This window comes from Bos taurus, chromosome 2 (genome assembly GCF_002263795.3).
Source record: "Bos taurus isolate L1 Dominette 01449 registration number 42190680 breed Hereford chromosome 2, ARS-UCD2.0, whole genome shotgun sequence".
In the NCBI taxonomy this organism is placed as follows: domain Eukaryota; kingdom Metazoa; phylum Chordata; class Mammalia; order Artiodactyla; family Bovidae; genus Bos; species Bos taurus.
The window spans coordinates 71,177,810-71,203,236 of NC_037329.1; the positions used below are offsets into that span (position 1 = coordinate 71,177,810).

The 25,427-nt window shown below is 45.3% G+C and overlaps 2 protein-coding genes across 6 annotated transcripts in view; one reads left to right on the plus strand and one right to left on the minus strand.

The window, feature by feature from the left end:
- C2H2orf76 (chromosome 2 C2orf76 homolog) overlaps window positions 1–25,427 on the minus strand; it is a 106,585-nt gene that overhangs the window by 69,930 nt on the left and 11,228 nt on the right. Inside the window, exons 1-2 of one of the 5 annotated variants that reach the window (XM_059876437.1) lie at window positions 14,413–14,442; window positions 3,837–4,066 (exon numbers count right to left, since the gene is read on the minus strand). The exons of 1 other annotated variant lie outside the window; for it this stretch is intronic. In XM_059876437.1, the coding sequence (XP_059732420.1) occupies window positions 3,837–3,900 (64 nt within the window). In that variant the 5' untranslated portion in view covers window positions 3,901–4,066; window positions 14,413–14,442. 5 annotated transcript variants of the gene reach the window in all.
- On the plus strand, window positions 14,579–19,759 carry DBI (diazepam binding inhibitor, acyl-CoA binding protein). The gene is made up of 4 exons (NM_001113321.1): window positions 14,579–14,711; window positions 15,749–15,866; window positions 18,083–18,145; window positions 19,466–19,759. The coding sequence occupies exons 1-4, from the start codon at window positions 14,703–14,705 to the stop codon at window positions 19,537–19,539; spliced, it is 264 nt and encodes an 87-aa protein (NP_001106792.1). The 5' UTR covers window positions 14,579–14,702; the 3' UTR covers window positions 19,540–19,759.

A 25,427-nucleotide genomic window follows, 5' to 3' on the forward strand; every position in this document is an offset into this window, starting at 1 on the left:
AACTCACGACTGAGCTGCATCTGGCTGTTTTAAGAAATAAAAAAGGGGGAGATGCCGGGACCCATCTCCCGGCATATTGCATATTGAGTGCAACACTTTCACAGCATCATCTTTCAGGATCTGGAATAGCTCAACTGGAATTCTATCACTGCCAGGAGCCAGCGTGAGGAACTCCGCCCGTGGCAAAGGTCATGAGGAAGGAGGCTTGGCATACACAAAGGCGGGATCAAGCCTCAGGAGTCCCCCTGGAAATTCTCGAGCATCTACCCCCAAAACCAGAGTCTGCCTACTTTCTGCTTTGTGCTCTCACCTATACCTCTGACTTTACAGGGGGCTGTCCCCCACTACCTCTCTCTGAAAAAAGAGTTAACTTACAGCTCCAGTTAATAAAGTTCCTGGGTGTGATAGTGTTTCAACCTACAAACTCCTTTGGAAGTCCTCTAGCCTGCCTGAATAGGTTTTTCCAGCCATGTGATTGTTCAGAGCCTCCCAACTGTGAGAGGCATGAGATGTTCTAAACTGTCTAAATACAGATTCCTTTGAGCAGTTGAAAGATTGATTAGAAATTGTATTGGTGAAGGGTTTTTCACTTGTTGGGCCAATGTTTGCTGCTAAATCTCCATATCCCTTACCTGCTGTGTCCCTGGCAGTGTATTGATTAATATAATTGGTGTAAGTAGTAGCTTTAATGTTTGTAACCTTGGACCCTTGAGTTAATTCTTTTTCTTGTTATAGCCCACCACACCTTTGCCCTGTAGGAATGCAACTTTATCTAATGCTTTTGGAGGGTGGCACCTGACTAATCACCTTTAGAGAAAAATAAGTTTTCTGAAGAAAGGGTCTTAAAATGTTAACAGGCCTCCGGGCCAGAAGATGATGCAAATCACCTAAACTTTTGCATATGATAAGTTTGCAGGAAGAAAGCCTGGCTTACTTCATGACTCTACCCCTTCCCCCATTATCCTCTATGCATAACTTAAGGCATAAAAACTACTATGGAAAATAAAGTGCGGGCCTTGTTCACCGAAGCTTGGTCTCCCCATGTCGTTCTTTCTCTCACCTTCTGGCTGAATTATTCAGCCTCTTTTCTTCACTAAATTTTCTCACTGAGCTATCCTTATTTAACCACTCTTTATATCTTTAATTCTATCATATCCTGATCACCGAAGCCGTCTCCTCTTCGAATTCCCTGGATCCACCGGGGCTGGACCCCGGCAGAGAAGATCTTTTTTGTACACTTCTTCTGTGTATTCTTGCCACCTCTTCTTAATATCTTCTGCTTCTGTTAGGTCCATACAATTTCTGTCCTTTATTGAGCCAATCTTTGCATGAAATATTCCCTTGGTATCTCTAATTTTCTTGAAGAGATCTCTAGTCTTTCCCATTCTGTTGTTTTCCTCTATTTCTTTGCATTGATCACTGAGGAAGGCTTTCTTATCTCTCCTTGCTATTCTTTGGACTTCTGCATTTAAATAGGTGTATCTTTCCTTTTCTCCTTTGCCTTTCACTTCTCTTCTTTTCACAGCTATTTGTAAGGCCTCCTCAGACAGTCATTTTGCTTTTTTTGCATTTCTTTTTCTTGGGGATGGTCTTGTTCCCTGTCCCCTGTACAATGTCACTAATAATCCTCAATTACCTATCAGCAAAGCAGGTGCAACTGCCCCTATTTTGCTGATGAGGAAACAAAGGATATGTGAGTCTAGAATAACACAGCTAATTCAGTAGCAGAGACAAGACTAGAACACATGCCTTCCATCAAGAGCTACCTACACACAAATAATGTATTTGGCAGACTCTACTAAAGAACAATCAGTGTCACTGCAGCAACATTTCAGGTACTATTACACATAATCAGAAAATACTGTCATGTGCTAAGTCACTGTAGTTGTGTCTGACTCTGTGTGACCCTATGGACTAAGGGACCCTTCGGACTCCAGGCTCCTCTAAAGCCTGGGATTCCTCTGGAATCCCTTGCCAGGGATTCTCCACTCAAGAATACTGGAGTGGGTTGCCATGCCCTCCTCTAGGGGATCTTTCTGACCAAGGGATCAAACCCATATCTCTTCTACCTGCATTGACAGGTGAGTTCTTTACCACTAGGGCCACCTGGGAAGCCCGAAAATACTGTTAAGATAAATTCAAAACTTACTTTTTGTATCACCCATCCCAGGAAGGATGCTTTTTAAAATAAATTGTTTCTAAGTTAATATTTTAAAACATACATTATATTAAGCACTAGCTAAAGTTGGATTTGGCCTTACCGAAACTCATGTTTTGGGCTTCCCAGGTGGGGCTAGTGGTACAGAACCCACCTGCAATGTGGGAGACACAGGTTTGATCCCTGGGTCAGGAAGATCCCCTGGAGGAGGGCATGGCAACCCACTCCAGTATTCTTGCCTGGAGAATCCCATGGACAGAGGAGCCTGGTGGGCTACAGTCCATAGGGTTGCACAGAGTCGGACATGACTGAAGCCACTTAGCATAGCACAGCACAAACTCACTTTTAATGGCAAACCACTTGGCTTGTATTTGACCACTTGGCTTCTTTTTTTTTTTAATTGAAGAAGTTGCTATAGAATACTATATAAGTTATAAGAGAACAACATTTTTTAAAGGTTATACTCCACTTATTACAAAATATTGGCTATATTCCCCTACCACTTGGCTTCTTAAGAAGAAAATAATCCTGATATTGAATTTGGGAGGTTGTAAGCTTCAACCACATGAAACAACCTTCAAATAGCCAAAAGAGAACTAATGCTCTTCTGAAAAGAATGGAGAACACTGAGTTTTTATTCAACTTTAAAAGCCACAACTTGGGTTATGAATTCAGAATCTAGTCTAACTCACGGAGAAACTAATGATGAATTTTAAGTGGCACTATTCATTTCTGTGTCTAGAAAGATGGAGTAGATGTATCTTTCCCTATATGTCCTGATTAAAATACAACTAAAAATCCTGAACATTATCTATAAAACAAATGTAAGAGGATCAGAAAGGTGGAGGGAGGGCAACAATTAGCTAGGGATCTACAGACCTAAGGAACATGGTGGAGAGGTCCCTGGGTTTTCATATATCTCAGACACAGAGCTGAAGAAGTCAGCAACCCAGAATCACAAACAGGTGCAGGAAAAGGAAAAAAAAAAAAGCTTGAACAAGTCTTCTCTATCTAGCCAAAGGACCAGGAAAGGGGCAGCCTAGCCAAGAAAGAAAACTTTTAGACAAAGGAGCCCTCTAATCCAGCCAGGAATCACATAAGAAACTGCTGCCCAACCCCCACTAGCAAAGGTAGAGCTGGAGCCTAGACTTCTACCCTCCCCAGGCCTTAATGAGGAGCCCCAACCCCCCCGCCAGGGTCACATTAGAGAAGGCTGAGTAGGGAGCTGGATAATCACCAGCTTGACTCCTCGGCATCCTGGAGTCAGTAAAGAGCTCAGACTCCCACCTCCACAGTAATAAAAGGCCCCCGCCTTCCCCACGGGGGCGCTGTGGAGAGTTTAGCTAAGCTACTACGTGATACTGCTGCCCCAGCAAACATTTTGTTTGGCTGTGTAGCCCCACGAGGACCTTAAACTGAAACTTGCCCACTCATGGAAGAATGTGCCCTAGATAACAGCCCTGAATCACAAAGAAATACAAGCTCCTGATAAGACTTCCCCCACAGCCCTTGTGATCACCAGTTTCCCCTGCCTCCAGGGCCTGCCCTTTGACACTCCTTAGATAAAACCTCCACAGAGCTTACTGGAACCCTGCATATTTGGTTTGAACTGATCAATCCAGTGTTAGCCGGGGAACCCCAGGGATTCCACCCATAGACCATGTGTTCCAGGTCTTACAGCTCACTCTCTCCCTGTACTCAGTCTTGACCTCCTCCCCATGTGGGTCCTTGAGCAGTGCCATGTACTTCCTTCAGGACGGGTGAGTAATAACGATCTCTATTTCAACTTCTCTGTGGTCCTCCGTTGACCACAGCTCGCCATCCAGCAACCTGTGCTCCACTTCACAAATGTTAATATTAGTGTCACAGGGGGCCTGGTGAAGAGTCAGAAGCTTTCATCTCAGGAACCTAGAAAAATAAACGCAAAACAAACCAAAATAGGCAGAAGGAAAGAAATAATAGAGGACAGAAATCAATAAAGTTGAAAACAGAAAGACAATAAAGAAAAAATCAATGAAAAAAGGGCTAGTTCTTTGGAAAGACCAAAAAAATTGACAAATCTTGTGCAAGACTGGCCAAAAAAAGAGAGAAGATCTAAATGATCAATATCAGAAATGAAACAAATATTCGCTAAGACTCTTTACATTTCATAAGGGAATACTATGAACAAATCTACATACACACATTTCACAACATAGGTTAAAGGGGCCAATTTCTTGAAAAACACCAACTACCACCATTAATCCAATAAGAAATAGATAATCTGAATGGAACTTTTAAGGAAACTATTAAGGAAAATCCATAATTTTGATACTCCCAAAAGAGAAATCTCTAGGCCCAGAAGGTTTCACTGAAGAATTCTACACATTCTCTTCTAGAAAACAGAATAGGAGGGCACATTTCCTAATTCATTTTATGAAGTTAATAGTTACAGGATAACCAACCAAAGGCACTATAAAAACAAAAGCCACAGACCAATATTCTCTACAAATCCAAGGCAAGTATATATACACTCTCATCACTCTTATTCAATATAGTTATGGTTCTAGAACATAGTTCTGGAAGTTCTAGACATAGACAAGTTTATTCTAAAATTTATATGGAATGAGAAAGGAACTAAAATAACTAAACAATTCTGCAAAAGGAGAATAAAGTAGAAAGAATTAGTTTACCCAATTTCAAAATTTATTATACAGCTACAATAATCAAGACTGTGTAGTATTGGTGGAGGAACAGATGCACAGATCAACAGAAGACAGGACCCAGAAAAGACCACATAAATATGCCCAAGAGGTTACAGACAAAGGTGCAAAAAGCAATTCATTAAAGGAAAGATATCTTTTCAACAAATGGTGCTGGAACAATTAGACATCCAAGGTAGGGGAGGGGAGGAGAACCTCAATCTAAATCTTATACTTTATACAAAAATTAACTCAAAATAAATTATGTGAATTTTAAAATGCAAAACTATAAAACTTTTACTAAAAAAAAGAGAAAATTCTCAGAATCTAGGGCTAGGTCAAAATTTATTATACACGACACCAAAAGTGTAATCCATAAAAGGAAAAACTGGATTTCACCAGAATTAAAATTTTATGGTTTGTGAAAGACTCTGTTAAGATTAAAAAAAAAAAAACTAAAAATTGGAAGAAAATATTTGTAAACCACATTTCCAACAAAGGAATAGTATCTGGAATATATTAAGAACTCCCAAAACTCAACATCTAAAAAAATCCAATTTAAACACAACCAAAAGACACAGAAAATTCAGAGAAGAGATTATACATGTGGCACAAATACACACACAAAAAGATGCTCAACATCATTAATAATTAGGGAATGCAAACCTAAAACCACAATGAGATACCACTACACACATATAAGAATGCCTAAAATAAAAAATAGTGATAACACCAAATTCTGGCAAGGATGTGGAGAAACTGGATCTCTCCTTTATTACTGGTAGGAATGTAAAATGGTACAGACACAATGGCAATTTCTTACAAAACCAAATATGGAATGGCCATATGGCCCAGAACTGCACTCCTGGGCTTTCATTCCAGAAAAATGAAAACATTCACAGAAAAATCTGTACATGAGTGACTAGCAGCAGCTTTATTGGTAACAATTAAAATGTGGAAACAGTGCAGATGTCCTTCAACAGGTGAACAGTTAAACAAACTGGTTCATCTATACGATGGAATACACTCAGCAATAGGAATTACTGGTACATACAACAATCTGGATGAATCACTAGAGAACTATGATGAGTAAAGAAGCCAATCCCAAAAGGTTACAAACTACATGATTTCACTTATATAACATTCTTGAAATGACAAAATTATAGAAATAGAATAAATTGCTGGTTGCCAGGAGCAGAGGAAGAGTCAGGACAGGAGGGAAGTGGTTGTGGCTATCACAGGGCAATAAAAGGACGATGATGAAAATGTTCTGTATCTTCAACCTATTATTGCCAATATACTATTTGTGGTATGTACAATAGCTGTGCAAGCTGTTACCATCAGGACAAAACAGGTAAAGAGCACAGAAGGACGTCCCTGACTGTCCAGTGGTTAAGAAACTCCACACTTCCACTGCAGGGGGCACAGGTTTAAACTCTGGTTCAGACCATGAACTCCTTATTGCCAAATTCAGACTTAAATTGAAGAAAGTAGGGAAAACCACTAGACCATTTAGGTATGACCTAAATCAAATCCCTTATGATTATACAGTGGAAGTGAGAAATAGATTTAAGGGCCTAGATCTGATAGATAGAGTGCCTGATGAACTATGGAATGAGGTTCGTGACATGGTACAGGAGACAGGGATCAAGACCATTCCCATGGAAAAGAAATGCAAAAAACCAAAATGGCTGCCTGGGGAGGCCTTACAAATAGCTGTGAAAAGAAGACAAGCGAAAAGCAAAGGAGAAAAGGAAAGATATAAACATCTGAATGCAGAGTTCCAAAGAATAGCAAGAAGAGATAAGAAAGCCTTCTTCAGCGATCAATGCAAAGAAATACAGGAAAACAACAGAATGGGAAAGACTAGGGATCTCTTCAAGAAAATCAGAGATACCAAAGGAACATTTCATGCAAAGATGGGCTCGATAAAGGACAGAAATGGTACGGACCTAACAGAAGCAGAAGATATTAAGAAGAGATAGCAAGAATACACAGAAGAACTGTACAAAAAAGATCTTCATGACCCAGATAATCATGATGGTGTGATCACTGACCTAGAGCCAGACATCCTGGAGTGTGAAGTCAAGTGGGCCTTAGAAAGCATCACTACGAACAAAGCTAGTGGAGGTGATGGAATTCCAATTGAGCTATTCCAAATCCTGAAAGATGATGCTGTGAAAGTGCTGCACTGAATATGCCAGCAAATTTGGAAAACTCAGCAGTGGCCACAGGACTGGAAAAGGTCAGTTTTCATTCCAATCCCAAAGAAAGGCAATGCCAAAGAATGCTCAAACTACCGCACAACTGCACTCATCTCACACGTTAGTAAAGTAATGCTCAAAATTCTCCAAGCCAGGCTTCAGCAATATGTGAACCGTGAAATTCCTGATGTTCAAGCTGGTTTTAGAAAAGGCAGAGGAACCAGAGATCAAATTGCTAACATCCGCTGGATCACGGAAAAAGCAAGAGAGTTCCAGAAAAACACCTATTTCTGCTTTCTTGACTATGCCAAAGCCTTTGACCGTGTGGATCACAATAAACTGTGGAAAATTCTGAAACAGATGGGATTACCAGACCACCTGATCTGCCTCTTGAGAAATCTGTATGCAGGTCAGGAAGCAACAGTTAGAACTGGACATGGAACAACAGACTGGTTCCAAATAGGAAAAGGAGTTTGTCAAGGCTGTATATTGTCACCCTGCTTATTTAACTTATATGCAGAGTACATCATAAGAAACGCTGGACTGGAAGAAACACAAGCTGGAATCAAGATTGCAGGGAGGAATATCAATAACCTCAGATATGCAGATGACACCACCCTTATGGCAGAAAGTGAAGAGGAACTAAAAAGCCTCTTGATGAAAGTGAGAGTGGAGAGTGAAAAAGTTGGCTTAAAGCTCAACATTCAGAAAACGAAGATCATGGCATCTGGTCCCATCACTTCATGGGAAATAGATGGGGAAACAGTGGCAGACTTTATTTTTCTGGGCTCCAAAATCACTGCAGATGGTGAATGCAGCCATGAAATTAAAAGACACTTATTCCTTGGAAGGAAAGTTATGTCCAACCTAGATAGCATATTCAAAAACAGAGACATTACTTTGCCAACAAAGGTTCATCTAGTCAAGGCTATGGTTTTTCCTGTGGTCATGTATGGATATGAGAGTTAGACTGTGAAGAAGGCTGAGCGCCGAAGAATTGATGCTTTTGAACTGTGGTGTTGGAGAAGACTCTTGAGAGTCCCTTGGACTGCAAGGAGATCCAACCAGTCCATTCTGAAGGAGATCAGCCCTGGGTGTTCTTTGGAAGGAATGATGCTAAAGCTGAAACTCCAGTACTTTGGCCACCTCATGTGAAGAGTTGACTCATTGGAAAAGACTCTGATGCTGGGAAGGATTGGGGGCAAGAGGAGAAGGGGACGACAGAGGATGAGATGGCTGGATGGCATCACTGACTCAATTGACGTGAGTCTGAGTGAACTCCGGGAGTTGGTGATGGACAGGGAGGCCTGGTGCCCTGCGATTCATGGGGTCGCAAAGAGTTGGACACGACTGAGTGACTGATCTGATCTGATCTGATCTGAGAAGCTAAAGGTTCCACATGCCTGGTGGCCAAAAAAATGAAAAACATAAAACAGAAGCAATATTGTAACAAAAGCAATACAGATTTTAAAAATGGTCCACATCCAAAAAAAAAAAAAAATCAAAAATAAGCAAATAAATAAAACTGTATTATCTCGCTAAGAGTCGGACACGACTGAGGGACTTCACTTTCACTTTTCACTTTCATGCATTGGAGAAGGAAATGGCAACCCACTCCAGTGTTCTTGCCTAGAGAATCCCAGGGACAGGGGAGCCTGGTGGGCTGCCGTCTGTGTGGTCACACAGAGTCAGACACGACTGAAGTAACTTAGCAACAGCAGCATTATCTCCAAAGGAATTATCAGCCACATCATTTGTCATCAAATATTAATATTTCTATTTTTTTGTTGTTGTTGACAGGCAATTGGAAAGCGCACTAGAAAATTCATTTGTAACAACCTAGTTTCAAAGCATTTACCAAGCGCTTGTCACATGCAACTAGGAGCTAGGGAAACAGGCAAAGTGAGGAAGACAAAGTACATTTAGAAGAGAGTTCATACTTCTAGTGAAGTTGAACAGGAACTACAGTACTGAACTTAAGTTATCTTTGTAGAGCACTTCATTATGCCTGCCCACATTCGTAAGTATTTCTAAACAGAACACAGGTTGCAGCTCACCAGTGCATGACCAACTTATAAGTAACTTTCCTTACTTCTTAACTCCCAGCCAGTGAAGGTCACTTCCTGCCAGGAATACCTCCACCTCTACCCAAACCCTGGTCTTCATGTCTCAGCTAAGCCCAAACCACGCCCCCACTCCATGTTGGCTGGGCAAAAACAGGACAGGGGAAAGGTGAGACTCACACACTCATGTGTCTTACACCCATGCCCATTCTTCTCTCACCCAATTTCTCCAAATATAAATAGCCAAAGGAAGAAAAGAATGGCAAAGGGGAAGGGCTGGTTAAGATCTCTGGTAACCAGGCCTCCTCTTACCAGTTTTTTCATCAGAAAAGGAAAAGAGACAAAGGAGGAGAAATGGCAGGGGGGTGGGGGGCGGGCAGGAGAAGAAAAGCTATGGTACATTTTCACCTCAGCTGTCAGTTCCCCTCACCTTCACAAAATAAAAGCCACAACTCTATCCAGCTCTCCCCACTCCTATCCCAGCAGCAGTTCCCAAATGCCTCTGAACCCAAGCCTCCCTAAAATCAAGTTCCCTTACCAAGTTTATGGTTAATCTCTCTATCTAAAATTTTATTCCCTGTTTTATCCCCTCTGAGCTCAATTGGGTGCTGAGCACTAAGAAACCAGAGTCAGATGGCTACAATCACTGTTACTGATAACATCTTTCTAAAATTACTATTAAAGGTATCATCATTAATGAAGAAACTCAGGTTGTTTCTCCAGGACAACATGAGCTAATAGACCCCCAGGCCATGGACTACCTGGCCAGAGAACGGTAAACCAGAGCACCCTGACTCCTGAAAATAGAAACTACAATTTTAAATGTCACAGAAATGATTAACCCCAGTCTCTTATGCCAAGAAACCAGAAAATACAAAATGAATATAATTCATCATTTGTGAATACACTAACCCTTGCCTTCTAGTAAAGCTTTACCGTAACGCTTTTGGTAATGATTTTCACATTTTAATGACTAGGTTACTCTTAGAAATTAGAGATTTAGTTTATACCAAGAAACATAATATTAAACTACTATTCACACCCACTGGGCAAGAACTGCTTTCCCCTCTTAATATAACTTGCCTGGCTGGCTTTACACCGACACCCAGCAAGTGAAGCCTGTGAGCAGCCAAAACTGGAAAGACAAGGATGTGGGGGGAAACTGCAGTAATGGTAATGGCCCCTCCACTAACTAGGAGGGTCAAGTAGGCTGACACGTCATCAGGTTCTCATCTTCCCTTAACATTTCAAGTGTTCTATTTCCAAGACTGAGGGCAGAACATAGAGATGACATAGCCCTTCCACCAGAGTTCATCTACTTTACTCTAGCTCATAGTTTCACATTTAGTTCTAATAAACTTGGTTGGTTTCTAAGTTCATGGCTAATCAGAAGGAAAATGTTTCATAGAGAGAAAAGCACTCTGTTCATTCACCCACCATTTAAGTGCCAGGTACTTGGAGACAGAGCACTAACTGATACTCAGTAATCCCTATCCTCCCTGACTTAGGTAGGGCAGGGGTTCAGACAGTAGAGGAGTAAATTAAAATAAAAGTAATTGTAAATAAAATAATTACAAAAAATAATTACTAACTGTGATAGCTGCTAACAAGAATATGAACAGAGCTAACAACCTTGTTCTTTCTTGGGATATGAAGACCCTTCCAGTAGTGTCAAATGTAGAATCAAAAAATTCGGGGCTTCCCTGGTGGGTCAGTGGTAAAGAATCCACCTACCAGTGCAGGAGACATGGTCCCCTGGTGCAGGAAGATGCCACAGAGCCAACTAAGCCCGTGCACCACAACTATTGAGCCCATGCTCTAGAGCCTGGGAGCTGAAACTACTGAGCCCATGTACCAAAACGACTGAAGCCTGCACGTGCCCTGGAGCATGTGCTCCACAAGGGAAGCCACTGCAATGAGAAGCTCTTACTCCACAACTAGAGAGTAGCACCTGCTAGCCACAACAAGAGAAAAGCCTGCCTGACGACAAAGACTCAGCATAGCCAAAAACAAATTATTTTTTTAAATTCATATCATCTACTGACCCCAAATATACTCTAAAATTTACTTTTAAAAGTTAAATACCAGCTGCTGACTTGTTACCCTCTCTTTATGTTAAAAGCTGAATGACATTCCAATTCCCTAGAGCAGAGATGGTTCAGTTCAGTTCAGTCACTCAGTCGTGTCCGACTCTTTGTGACCCCATAAATTGCAGCACGCCAGGCCTCCCTGTTCATCAACAACTCCCAGAGTTCACCCAAACTCATGTCCATCGAGTCGGCGATGCCATCCAGCCATCTCATCCTCTGTCGTCCCCTTCTCCTCCTGCCCCCAATCCCTCCCAGCATCAGGGTCTTTTCCAATGAGTCAACTCTTCACATGAGGTGGCCAAAGTATTGGAGTTTCTTCAGCTTTAGCATCATTCCTTCCAATGAACACCCAGGACTGATTTCCAGGGCATAAAGCAGTATTTGCATAGGTGAGGGAAGGAAGCACAAAGTAAGCATGCCTTCAGCTATTTTGAAACTTGGCCTAGGCTGGATCCCCTAACAAGGAAAAACATTATTCCTTCTTCTCAAGATCACACAGCACCCGGTTCCCTGGGATCTGCAATCACTACTAGTTCTGAGGCAGGAGGCAGATGCCACAGCTCCCCTCCCACCCACCACCCCAGGGTAAAGCAATTGAAGATTCATTCTCTGTGGACCAGAACTCCACGTGGAGAAAAGCAGGACAATTGAGAGAGGAGGCTGTTCCCTGCCCAGACCACATATTTCCCATTCTTGAAGTCAGGAGGCTCCCCAGCTACATACGTTGTATGTAGGTTCTGTGGAGGTCAAAAGGGGAGTGATGATAAGAGATGTTCTACCTTTAGGCCTTTTCGGTAGAAACTATCTTGGCTAAGAGATACATATACACATGTGGGAGGATCCTGAGATGTATCTGAACCAGGCAATTTAAAATGACTGGCCAACAGAAACTTGGAAGAAATGCCCCATAAAAGTAATTCAAATTACCACGAAGGCACAACTCAGGGACTCTCTCTGTCCACTCGTGTCTCTATCCACATATAATGTACTCTTTTTCCTCTTAATAAATATTCCACCTGCTTCACTACTTTCTGACTTCATGGAAATTCTTTTCTGCAAAGCTGAAGGGCTGGGGCCCTTGTCACTGACCACTGGCCTAGTGGCTAGGATTTGGGGCTCTTACCACAGCGACCTGGCCTCAATCTCTGGTTAAGGAACTGAAGCCCCACTTCAAGCTGCTGCAGACTCAGGCTCCCTGAGATTAGTTCCATACTTCTGTCACTTTTAGCAACCTGGGCACAAAACCACCATGTGGAAGGTCGGTTTTTTCAAGAAAAGTGGCATATATTCCAAAGAAGCAACCAAAAAATCAACCCCACTTAAGCTGGAGATTACCAAGTTAATTTAAAACACTAGCTTTGCTTTCTGCAATGTTGAACTTCAGTCAAAATTCAATCACACTAGCCAACCTTGGAGGAATAAAAAGAAAATTCCATTTTCAGAGGTACCTAATCTTTTCAAATGTGCCAAACACAACACAAACACAATAACTTCGTGTTTACCCATGTCTCCTGAGGCTCCGCACTGCAGGCAGAATCATTGCCATTGAGCCACCAGGAAGCACAAAACCTACCTACTAGAAAATATATTTGACTGCAAATATGATCCACACAGGGAATAATCTGAATTTCATCAAAGAAGCTGTAAGCACCAAATGATGGAGGCAAAAGTGAATCCAAGTTTCATATGGGGCTAAGGGCAAAAAGACAGTTCTGAATTGTCATTTTGGAAGACACTCACATCTCTTACAATTCAAATGTAATTTTCCCCAAAGTTAGCTCCAAAATTTGTTAATTCGTTTGGCTTTGCTTTCTCAAACAAAATTACACGTAGGCTGAAGACTCAAGATGTGCTCCCTGCTATTGCATCTCCATTTTTCCCCTTTTTATAAAGCCTGATCTCCATTAAGTTAGTAAGTTATATCTGAAAGCATCTACCTGGCCTTTCTTTAAACACCTACAGCTATAAATTAATGTGGGAAGGATCTGAAGGCTGATCTGCAGTCCACTCCTCCTTACAAATTAGGAATTGGAGAGGAATGGTCTCTCTTTATCAAAAGATTACAGGAGACTTATTTTCCATCAATTCCCTCCTTTCACCTAGCTCCTTTGTAGCTGCAGCCAGAAAATTCTCCCTTTGGTCTCTTAGGTATCACCTTCAAACTCCCCCACCCACCTCTCTCCCATGGAGACTATCAGCCTCTGCAACAACTTTGCAAAACTGCCCTAGTCTTCTTATCCTCTGCTCAAAAGCCTCTAATTCACTCAGAATAAAATTCAAGGTTCTGCATCATCCAGCCAGCCTGTCACCTCCTTAAACTTCCAGCCTCATCTCCTATCCTCCCCTCACTCCCTGCTCAGACATTTACACTCATTTCCTGCCTGGAATGCTTCCTCTTGAGGGGCTTTCTCAAAAGTTACTTTCCCTTAATCCTTCACCCTACGGTCTGGAGCGTGTAAGTAACCTGACAAGACTTCAGTACACACTCGTGAACGAAGGAAAGTCATAACAGATGTCTGCTGAGCACCTAGTCCGGGCCAAGTCTGTTAACGTGAAAGTGTTACTCGCTCGGTTGTGTCCTGCTCTTTGCGACCCCATGGTCTGTAGCCCCTCCAGGCTCCTCTGTGCATGGAATTCTCCAGGCAAGAATACTGGAAGGTGTTGCCGTGCCCTCCTCCTGGGGATCTCCCCGATCCAGGGATCCAACCTGGGTCTCCCACACTACTGGGCAGATTCTTTACCGTCTGAGCCACCAGGGAGGTCAAGACAACTAAGACACTATCCCTGACTTAAGTGCACCAGACGGATTACTGCACACGAAACAGGACTGCAAATCACGGCCAACGGCAAGTCACAGAACGTGTCAAAAATTCAGAGGAAGAGGCCTCGGCTTCGACCCTCTGGGAACCAATCCAGCTTCCCTCCCTCGCGCAGTTCTCCAGGGACCACGCCCAGAAAGTCTCTTCTAGTCCCAACAGAAGGACCGGGCCCCTCGCCCTCCCCAAGCGTGAGCGTTTACTCGTCCAGCGGCGCGACTTCCGGCATTTCACGCAGGACACAAGATTTAATGAAACAAATTTTAAAACCTCCGCTCTTCAACGTCCACCCCCTGTCTTCTGCCTCGCTGGTCAGTCCCCACGGTGACCCAAGAACCCAATTCCCGCTCTGACCAACTGGCAGTCACTACCGAGAACGCTCTACTTCCGCGATCCTCACCTGCTCCCGGCGTCCCCTTCGACTCCTCCTCGCTGCGCTTGCGCAAGGAAACCCCCGCGGGTTCAAGCGAGGTTGGCAGAGAGTTTGGCAGCTTGGGGGCAGCTTGGGGCGGTTGGGCACGCCCCCATCGTACATCTAGCTTCTGATTGGCTGTCTCTCCTGGTCCGAGCACCGGTGGAGAGGCCTAAGGTTGCGCTTCTAAAATCGCTGCCAGTTGAGTCTCTTGTGCTGCTGCTACCTTCTCTTCGCCGCCTCCGCGGGCTTCCTGGAATCTTTGCAACACCGCCGGCATGTCTCAGGTAATACGCGTGCCCAGCCTTGGCTGCGAAGGTGCCACGAGGCGGGAAGCTGGTGCGGGGTTATCCCGCAGACACAACCCCGCAGGGTCTTTCCCTTCCGTGCTCTGCTGTTATTTCTGGACCCATGCCCAGCCCAGACTGAACAGAATCCTGTAAGCGGAACTTTCAGGTTTTGGGCTCCTAACATCTTTACTGAGTCCGCAACGGCTGGCAAGTTGCCCATAGGGAAGACTTCGTTCGCAGTGAAGCAGGAATTGAGGTCGGAGGCTAGCGTCCAACATGGACAGATGGGATGTAATGGTTTTTATAGGTTGAAAGACTAAGGGGACGGAGTGCCCCATCCGGAAGGACACGGCAGGAGTAGGGGTGCCATATAGAGTGGAGAAGCCAGGAGGCCGCGGTTGAGAGCTTGGAGGTCAGGGGAAGCAGGGGCCGAGTGTCCAGCGCGAGGCCAGGGGAGGGTCACAGCCTGAGGAGGGGTGACCTCTTCTTTGACTGTAGACGATTTTCCGGGACCTAGCAGTGAGGGGGCGGGGGGTGGTGATCTTTGGCCCCTCCCCCATCTTCAGTACGGACACCGGAACAGGGATCGGCGCCGGATCCCCTGGCCTCAGAGGGAGGGGACCAGCGGGCTCTGGCCGCTGACACCGCTGCGCTCATGCAGTTTTCTCCGCAGTTTCAGTCACTCAGTGCCAGCCCTATCGCAGGTCAGGGCTATCCTGAGACCTCTGTCTGGCCAGCCAGTTGGCCGTGCTGCTTTTTCTGTGAAGTGTGTGTCCACTGCAGCCAGTCTCAGCCTGCCTCCTTCACCACTGTTTCCAGCTCGTGATACCTGGTTTAGTGAGAGCCCCATACATAGTTGTCCAAGTGAGTGAAGGGATGTGCTTACCCTCCTGGTTTTGCTGAATCTCTCTAGCTGCCCTGTTGAGATGAGGAAGACTGCTTTTCCTCACCAGCAGGGCAAGAGAGTGCTTCCTTTCCAACCCCTCCATCCTAATTACCGAACTCGTCAGGCCTCTTCTCTCACTCATATTTAGGCTGAGTTTGACAAAGCTGCTGAGGAAGTTAAGCATCTTAAGACCAAGCCAGCAGATGAGGAGATGCTGTTCATCTACAGCCACTACAAACAAGCAACTGTGGGTGACATAAATACAGGTATGTTGAGGTGGAGTTGGGAGGGCCCAGATTCATCAAAGTAGGCTTGGCAGCCTTGGTTGGTGCTGAAACTGTTAATCTCTGGGAACCTCATTCTCAAAACCACCCACAGCCCTACTCTTAAGGTGGTTCCTGGGGTTTAAACTGGGAGAGGTTGCCCAAAGATCATGTTCCTGAATGGGGTTTACAGACCCTGCACTGTTCTTGGTTTCTTGGTGGCTCAGATAGCAGAATTCAAATCCCAGTTTGAGGACTTGTCTCGTTATCACCAGCATTTTCCATCTGTTTGGGAGGAACAAAGATCCCAGCTTTGAAGAGCCTTGCTCCAAGCTCTCAGCTAGTAGTAATTTTGTTGAACCACACTATTTCCACCCCAGTCGGACAGGATCAAAGTCGGAGAGCTTGGCAGCTGGGCCAAGCCCAATGTCAGCTCCTACGGCCAGAGTAGCTGCTGGCTTTCTGCAGCAGGTCAGAAGCATTTTTGCTGACAGCAATTCCACCATTTGTTCCCTGTCAAAAAATCTAGGTACAGATTTGAAGCCTTAGTTTGGACCACCATATTCTAGAATGTCTTTTCTCCCTTGGACAGTTTTCATTCTGCCCCTAAGTTCTTCAAACTCCAGAGTATATGGCAATAGCATGATGCATTGTACACAGGGACTCAGAGATGGTGGCCACAGAAGCATAGAGGAGGTCACCCCTCGCTCCTGTTTAGGAGGGTGAGCATAGCCCCTAATTCCATTGCAGTTAGGGTAGAGGGTAGAGCAGGTGGGCTGGCTGCTTAAGGATCCTGGGCAGTGCCAAATCAAACATCACAGGGAGTGGGACTTCCCTGATGGTCCAGTGGCTAAGATTCCATACTCCCACTGCAGGGGGCCCAGGTTCTATCCCTGGTCAGGGAACTAGATCCCCTGGTCGGGGAACAGTTAAAGATCCTATATGCAACAACTAAGACCCAGCACAGCCAAATAAATAAAATATTTTAAAATAAAAATCACAGGGAGGGCTTAGTTAAGAAAGGTCTTGTGGTGAAGGTGAGTTTTACCCTGGGTTTATAAACTCTGCCTCTTCCCAGGGAGGCAGGGGAAATGAAGTAGGGGTGACCAGAGTGACTGAGACACTTTTCTGACAAACGTGATTGTCACAGAGACTGTCCTCTGCCCTGCTTTCGCATTAGTGTAGGTAGACTGGCTTGGGATTCTTATCACTTCCTTATCAGCTCCCTCTAGGGCTGTTCGGTCCAATACAGCAGCCACTAGGCACATGCAGCTATCTAAATTTAAACTGAGAATAGTTAAAATGAAATAAAGTCAACAGTTAACTCCCCAGTCACACTTCAGGTGCTCAGCTGCCACCAGTGGCAGGTGGCCCCTGAGTTCGACGGTGTAAATGTTGTACCACCTTTCCATCATCATGAGAGGGCTATTGGGATGTGCCAGTCTCAGATCCTGATGATTCTGGGGCACGGTTTCCCTCAGGTGTCCCTGGGAATGCTTCCCAGCAAGCACTTCGGGGGAGACTTTATGTTTCTCAGACACTGTGGTCCTGGCTGCGGGCACTGCAATTGCTCCCCTGGGCTTTCTTCTTAGCATGGCAGTGAACTAGGTCAGCAGGGAGGTGTAAGTGTGTTCCCCAAGTGCAAGTGATAACATGTCTACAGGTATAAAACCATGGTGTACCTTAAAGGAAGCTTGCCCTCGGGGTGAGGGGGGTGGAATAAAATTCCCATAAAACAATAAGAAATAGACTAACAATTTGATAGCAAAATGGGGCAAGGATATGAACAGACAGTTCACAGAAAAAGACACCTACAAAACTGATAACAATAACATGGGAGAGAGACCTTGGGTGGGAAGAGTGGAAGGAAACTTTATAGTAATCCCTTTGTGGTGGTTGAATTTTAAGCCAGGTGAATGGATTGTGGTACTTGTTTAAAAAAAATAAAGTATGGTTTTTAAAAGAAATTTTGGAGTTAATTTATAAGAAAGGGGCTATCTGGTAATGAAAACAGTTTTCCTCCTATTTTCTCTAGATTTTAAGTTTGAATTTCTGTACATGTAAGTTTCTGAAGGCAGAACCCACTATACTAGACCCATTTAACTCCACAGCAGAGCCTGGAAAAAGAAGATAAAATATGACTATCATGGCAAGAAAATGGATAACGTTCCCCATTAGAACTTGCAGCAGGTCTAATGTCTTTCCTTCCCTTGTTTAAGAACGTCCTGGAATGTTGGACTTCAAAGGCAAGGCCAAGTGGGATGCCTGGAATGAGCTGAAAGGTAATTGTTTTAATACGCTTCCCTCATTTGGGAACCCCAGTCATGAAATACTGTTAAGGAGTGTAAGGGGTAAGGACAGAGAACAGAATGGATGAGGCACGTGCTGGGAACCAGTTTGACCTAGACCAGAATGGAAAAAAAAAACAAAACTAGACCACTTATGATACCATGTGTGCCATTTCCAAAAACACCATCTCTGAGTCATAATATCATCTGGAGAGTGGAGGGGCAGGGGACCAGGCCACTGACAAACAGACTGGGAGGTGATGAGTTGCCTTGGGCTTTATGATATTCAGAATAGGGATGGTTTCCTGTCCACACCTTCCCCTCCCTCACAAGGCCAGCCAGTGACCCCCTGGCCCAAGTAGCACTCCCTAGTTCCCTTACAGCCAGAAAGGCACCTAAAAACAGAAATGAATTAATGCATGGCAGGCTGCTGGCACATCGTAGCCTCGGTGAATGGAGCTATTATATGCTAAGAACAGAGGCCAAGAAGTATCCCGGCTGTGACTTAATCACATGCCACCTGCGGCAGCAAGACCCAGAAGTTGGCACTGAAGTGCCTGCCAGCTTTTGTGTCCTAGCTTGCTCATTTCTGAATAAGCCCTCTGTCTTCCTGCAAATGAGAAACCCTTGAATTCAGAAGGGGCCAGAATACAATAAATACACTCCTAGGATCTGCAAGTAAGTGAAACAGGAATGCCCCTCTGACTGTCCATTCCCATTGGGCATTTCCATACCATTCTGAGGCCCCATGTACTCACCCTTGCTCCAGAACACACACTAATTCCCACTGAGTATCTCTCCTTCAGCATAGAATCCAGGACACCAGGCATCACTATCTCTGAGGGATATCTCCAGTGTCCTCTGTCTTCCCCTCCAAGGGCCAGCTGCTTGTCTTCAGAGTTCCCAAAGCTGCTCTCTGGGGAGAAGAGGGTATCTGGCTTTGTTTCTTCCCTGGCAGCTTAACAGCTCTGAGAGATAAGAGCCCAACAGAGAAATACTTGATAGATCAAAGCCAATCGTGAAAGTCAGTGGGACACAACAGTGGGATACTCACCTGGCCAGCAAGCCAGTGACAGGCCTCAGGCTGCTGCACACACATTATGAGCTCAGTGCTTTATGGAGCCTTCCCTGTGGGCCAAGCTCCTTAAGGACTTCAAAAGTCACATCCTGGCCAGGTCTGTGAGGTGTAGGTAGTAGAACCCCATCCCCATCACAGGTGAGAAACAGCCTCGCAGCATTAACCTGGGGCTCTAAAGTTTGCTGCCTTTCTACAGTACTGCCTCTCTGACAAATAATCTTGTTGATACCTTGCAGGGACTTCTAAAGAAGATGCCATGAAAGCTTACATTGACAAAGTAGAAGAACTAAAGAAAAAATATGGAATATAAGAGACTGAGTTTGGCTGCCAGCCATTCATTTCACCTAAACTGATTTAATGCCTTGTTTTTCTAATACTGGGGATGAAGTTCATAAATAACTAGCTAAGCCAGAAGCTCAAGACAGCCCAGGATATGACTAACAGATTAGGAGCTGAAACGGTTACTAATCCTTGCTGAGTAATTTTTATCAGTAGATGAATTAAAAGTATCTTTGTTACTTTACTTCGATAACTTGGGTTCTTGAAATAATGTCGTCTATTCCAATCTCTCTTCCTCACTTTTTCCAAAGATTTCATCTAGAAGTGTTTGAACTTACCTATCTCCCCCTGTACACTTTGCTGGAGGGTGGGCAGGCGCACCCACCTGTTCAGACCTGGCCTGTGTTCACCTTGGTGCAGAGGAGTTATTATAGCAGTGGCCTTCCCTGTTTCCATCTTCCCCAGCTTCAACTACACCAGTCAGGTGGGCTGAAACGTCAATCTGCAGGGACTGCCAACTCTCTGTCAAGAACATTGCTGGCCTCATACTCTGAGGAAGGCAGGGTTAATGAGCATTTGAGTTTTGGCTGAGGTCCAACCAGTCTGTGGTTGCAGGGTAAACAAGCAAGGAAGGAAACCCCAGTCAGGGTGAAACATGCATTTTCAGGAAGCATCCCCAGTGTCCTCTGGGGAAGCTTGGCCACATGCACCTGGGCAGGCAAAAAGCCAGTAGGGGAAGTGAGGGCTCAGCAGGGAGAAGGGCAGTCAGGACCTCAGAAGGGCAAGGGGTTAAGGCTGCAAAGAAAACAGGCTGAAGCTTGACTTTGCAGGTGGTTGAATAGTAAGAATTAAAGGAGACAGCAATCAGACCCTCTGTGCCTCATGTTCCCCTTCAGTCACTTCTACAGTCCTGCAAGGGAGGCAGTCATATTTCCATTTTGCAGGTGAGGATGCTGAGGCCAAAAGGAATTAAAGAGAGGCTCTCTGAGGCCAGGCAGCTCTTAGATCTCCCCTCCAGAGCCAGTGCCCTGTTCCTAGACATAGTTCAGCCTTGCTCCAGAACAGTGAGACCTGAGCACTGCAGTAACTTGCCTAAGGTCACTCAGCTGCTAAAGAAACCCAGGACCAGCATTCAGGTGCAGGTCTTCTTGGTTCAGACACCTGTACCAGCCAAGGCGGCCTCAAAGGAGTGAGTAGCACTGGTGGGAAAAACAGGAACAAGCAGGGAGGGCATCTGGTATGGCTGGATACAGCGTGCCTTCAATGTGGAAGGAGACTAGGTAGTGGGAAGTTGACAACCAAGTTAAAAAGTACAGAATTTGACCATAGGTGATGGGGAGATGCAGGGGAGGCAACATGGTCAAGGCATTCAGACGGTCAGTCTGACCATCTCAGTGATTACTGAGAATAGTGTGAGTCATCCAGTTCCAGCCCAGGCTGCCTATGGAAAATGAAGTCCCACAGCTCAGATGTGCAGTGTAGGGGAGGTGGTGTCCTGAGTAGCAGTGTCATTTGTGCAGCACCAGTTCCTAGGTGCTGATGTGATTAAGGGCATCTGAGGCAGGGAACCTGGCCTCCCACCTGGCTCCACTCCACCCAGGCTGCGAAGACCACCCAACTCAGGGGGCACCTCAACCCTAAGGGAGGCAGTAAGGAGCCATAGCCACCCACCTGGACCCATATTTAGATCATCTTTGCTCAGTTATTGGCTGTTTTGGGGAGTAAGCCAAAGGAAAAACAATCTTAGAGTCCAGGGTATGGCGCTTGTCTTAAATAGACCTGGCTCCAGGGTCAGGTGTAGTGTAGCCTCCAGGGGGTGTGAGAAGGTCCTGCCGTAAAGGAGGTACCACAGTGTGTAGCACTTTATCAGGAATTTCTCTCTCACCCTCCTTCAAACCAGTTTTTGTCCCTGGCAGCATCCCTTGCAGTATTTATCAGTCAGGGACCTACCCCAAGAGCCTAACACTGGATATAGTGTAGGTAAGAAAATCAACTACCTGGTACCCTGCCCTATTTCTAGCTTGGAAAGGCAGCGCAGACCTGTGCTCAGACGTCATTGCCTCCTTGCCAGCCAGGATCCCAGGAGAGTGGACCTGAGCTTAGGGAAGCCCTGACAAAGAGCACAGTATGGCCCTCTGCAGTTACACTCTGCTTAGATTGTACTATGATGACTCGTATCTCTTCTCCAGTGGATGCCAATGGGAGAGACACTGGAGTGAAAAAACAGACCCAAGGCCCCTCTGCCAACCAAGGGCATGGCCTCTGATGAATGGCCATTATTTGCAAAGGACCTGCAGGGTCAGGCTCTTTGCTTCAGTTCTGAAATTTATCCACGGTGCCTTGAGGTAGGAACGGTACCTCCTTGCTGTGTTACCATGCCCATTATTCAAATGAAGAAAAGAAGGCTCAGGTGAGGAGTTGATCCAAACCCAGGGCTCTCTGACCAGAAAGGCCTTGCTTGTCCACTTCTGTCACATCCCCTCTGGTCTCCACTCATTACCTGGTGACCCCTGTCTCGCCAGGCTAACATAAAGTCAAAGTCACTCAGTCATGTCCAACTCTTTGCAGCCCCCATGGACTGCAACTCACCCCCAGGCTCCTCTGTCCATGGAGTTCTTCAGGCAACAATATAGAGTGGGTCACCATGCCTTCCTCCAGGGGATCTTCCCAACCCAGGAATTGAACCCAGGTCTCCTACATTGCAGGCGATTGACAGACTTACATGTGAATCCCACTCCAGCCTCTCTCAGGTGCTGAATCACCTATCTTCTTTGAGCCACACTTTCTTCCATCTGGAAAATGAGCCTATAAAATGGGCAAAGTACTTGGCACAATGCCCAGCAAATAGTGACTGCTAGCAGCTTGGAGGCCTTCCCTAGCCAGCATCCTCACCCTCAGTACTTCCCTGCCCAACTGTTTGGACAAGCCTTGGTCTGAGGGCACAAGCTGCGGCTCCCCACTTTGTTGCTCTTTAGTTGCTGTTGTCCAACTCTTTGCGACCCCACGGACTACAGCCCCTGTCCATGGGATTCTCCAGACAAGAATACTGGAGTGAGTTGCTATTTCCTTTTCCAGGGGATCTGCCCAACCCAGGGAATGAACCCAGGTCTCCTGCATTGGCAGGCAGATTCTTTACCACTGAGCCACCTGGGAAGCACCCCCTCCTTAGTAGTGCTTCAATAATAAGGTTGGTGGGGTTGCGGGGGGGGGGGGGGGTCACCATGTTTCCCCTACACTAAAGTAGTTCCAAGATCCAAAAGCCTGGGAACTGCTGCTAGAAACCAGGCATCTTAGGGGACACAGAAAGGCCCCTGGATTGCAACTGGACAAGCACTTTTCAAGTTACATAGACATAGGGCAAGTTGTGTCACCTCTGTAACCCTCAGCTTCTTCATCAGTAAAATGGGGTCCAGTACAGAAAGGAAGGAGAGCAGAACAGGGGAATGAGAAGGCCCCAAGGGTTCCTGGCTTGCAGGAATCAGGCTGGAAAGTTTTGAGGGGGCAGTTTAAGCAGCATAAAGGTGTGTAAAGTAAAATTACAGGTATTCAGAGTTGAGGATGAACCAAAAGAAATAACCAGCGGAGGCAGGCTTTAAGGAGCTGAGGCTTTGGACTGGCTCAGGGCAGGACAGTGCCTCTGCCCTCAGCAGCTCCCAGGAAAGAAAGGGGCAGAATGGTTCTTCCCTTTTATTTATTTGTGTGACCACACACAACCTGTCTTTTGAAAGGACTTGGGGTAGCTAAGAACAGACCCCCCAAATGAGCAAAGCCCCACCAGGATCCTAGGGTTTAAAGATCAGTCAGATGCCCTCCTTGTTCTGAAAGAGCCATAAACCAGGAAGTGCACCAGAAGGGCCCAGGATGCCCTCTGTGCACACCTCCAAGCAGAGAATCCCCCTTGCTTCACAACACCCTCCTGCCTTGGATACAACTCGATCCTTGGAGGACCAGGAATTAGTCGACCTACACCTTTTTTGTTTTATGATTTTTTGATAAGTATCCTTGCTCAGGAATGAACAAACTAATATAAGTCTAGCCTGCAAACATTTAGATACCCCTACAAAGCCTTTCCAGAGTAATCAGTGAGATATCAAAGACAGTAAAGGACTCTGCACTTGGTGGGGGGGTAATCTCAAGTAGCTTCAGTGTGTAACTTTTGGGGCTTCCAAATACTCTGCTAGAGTGGGGTAGATGGTGTACCCTCAGGATATAGGTCCAAGTCCTAAGCACCACCACCCCCAAATACACACACCACACCTCAGGATGTGACCTATTTGGAAAGAGGATCTTTGCAGTTGCAATTGAGATAAGGATCTCAAGACAAGATCATTAAGGTTGGGCTCTAATCCAATAACTGTTGTTCTTATAAGATGAAAGAAAGTGAAATTTGAGACACAGATATGCACAGAGAGAAAGACAATGTAAACATGGGGGCAGAGACTGGAATTAGGCAAGGAATGCCCAGGGCTACCAGCAACCCCAGAAGTTAAGAGAGAGGCATGGGACAGAGCTTCTCTAGGTCTCCAGAAGGAACCAGGCCTGCCGACACCCTGAATCTGGATTTCTAGCATCTAGAGCTGTGGTAAAATAAATCTCTGTTGTTTTACACTATCCAGCTTATGTGATTTGTCAGAGGAGCCCCAGGAAACTAATATGCCTGCTAATAATCCTCATATGGCTGTCTGTGGGCTGGTCTTGTCCACCAGCGGCCCTTCTTCAGAAGACCCTCAAGGTCTTTGTCAAGTACAAATGAGACACCATTACCCAGAGGGCTCTCTAACGAATACCTGATTGGGCTCACCTCAGTTAAAAATCCAGAGAAGGCAATGGCACCCCACTCCGGTACTCTTGCCTGGAAAATCCCATGAATGGAGGAGCCTGGTAGGCTGCAGTCCATGGGGTCGATAAGAGTCAAACACGACTGAGCGACTTCACTTTCACTTTCATGCATTGGAGAAGGAAATGGCAACCCACTCCACTGTTCTTGCCTGGAGAATCCCAGGGATGGAGGAGTCTGGTGGGCTGCCGTCTATGGGGTTGCACAGAGTTGGACACGACTGAAGCGACTTAGCAGCAGTAGCAGTTAAAAATCACCAGCCTTAAGGTATGGGAGTTAGCACAGTTTTGGTGGAAATCATGAAAAAGCCAAAGCTCAGGTTGCTGCTAAGGTGACCATACTTAGAAATCACCCATGGGCACCAGGGCATGAGACTTACAAAAGAGAGTGGGGACTGCAAAGTGGGAGGGTGTTGGAAAGAATGATTACCTCAGCCATTCACACAGCTTTGCCTAAGTGTGGCCCTGAGGGACACTGTTCACCAGAAGATATGTAGTGGTGGAAATAGCGTGGGCTTCCCAGATCAATTTAAATTTGAACCACAAAGTGGCTACTTTTGCTCTTTCTGACCTTGAGCCAGCTTATTTTCTCTGAGCCTCGGATTTTTTTTTTTTGTCTATAAAATAGGGATAATCTCTTTGGTGCAGAATTGAGTGGAGATTTTAATAAATGCCTAACACAAAAAAAGAAAAATGAATACATGCTTATCAACAAAAGCATTTAGGATGCCTAAAGAATGAATTCATCTATTTAGAATTTTAAAATTTGAGAGGTTCTGGTTGAGATAGCCCAGACTCTTCCCTGATCTTAAACTGTATCTTTTGTGCTCGTGTGTGCTTGGACCGGCATCCCTGCTTTTGAGGAATGACGCCTCCTCCCCTATTCCAGGGCAATTAGTCCACCAGAGTCCTGGAGTATAAGAGGGGTCATTTTTCCTGAAGGTCCCAGCATGAAAATCCTAGGGAAGAAATGTCTGGGTCACTTGACTGTCTTTGAACCAACTTCATGGCCAGGGGCATAGAACACCTTAAAGTGGCCAGGCCTTATTGGAAAGGTCTCCCATCCTCCACAATCTCTAACTG

What these genes read in the sequence shown, in the direction of transcription:
- DBI (NM_001113321.1), top strand. An exon ending in TGTGGGTGACATAAATACAG is followed by an intron (nt 15,867 to 18,082) that starts GTATGTTGAGGT and finishes CCCTTGTTTAAG; the next exon opens with AACGTCCTGGAATGTTGGAC. An exon ending in TGCCTGGAATGAGCTGAAAG is followed by an intron (nt 18,146 to 19,465) that starts GTAATTGTTTTA and finishes GATACCTTGCAG; the next exon opens with GGACTTCTAAAGAAGATGCC.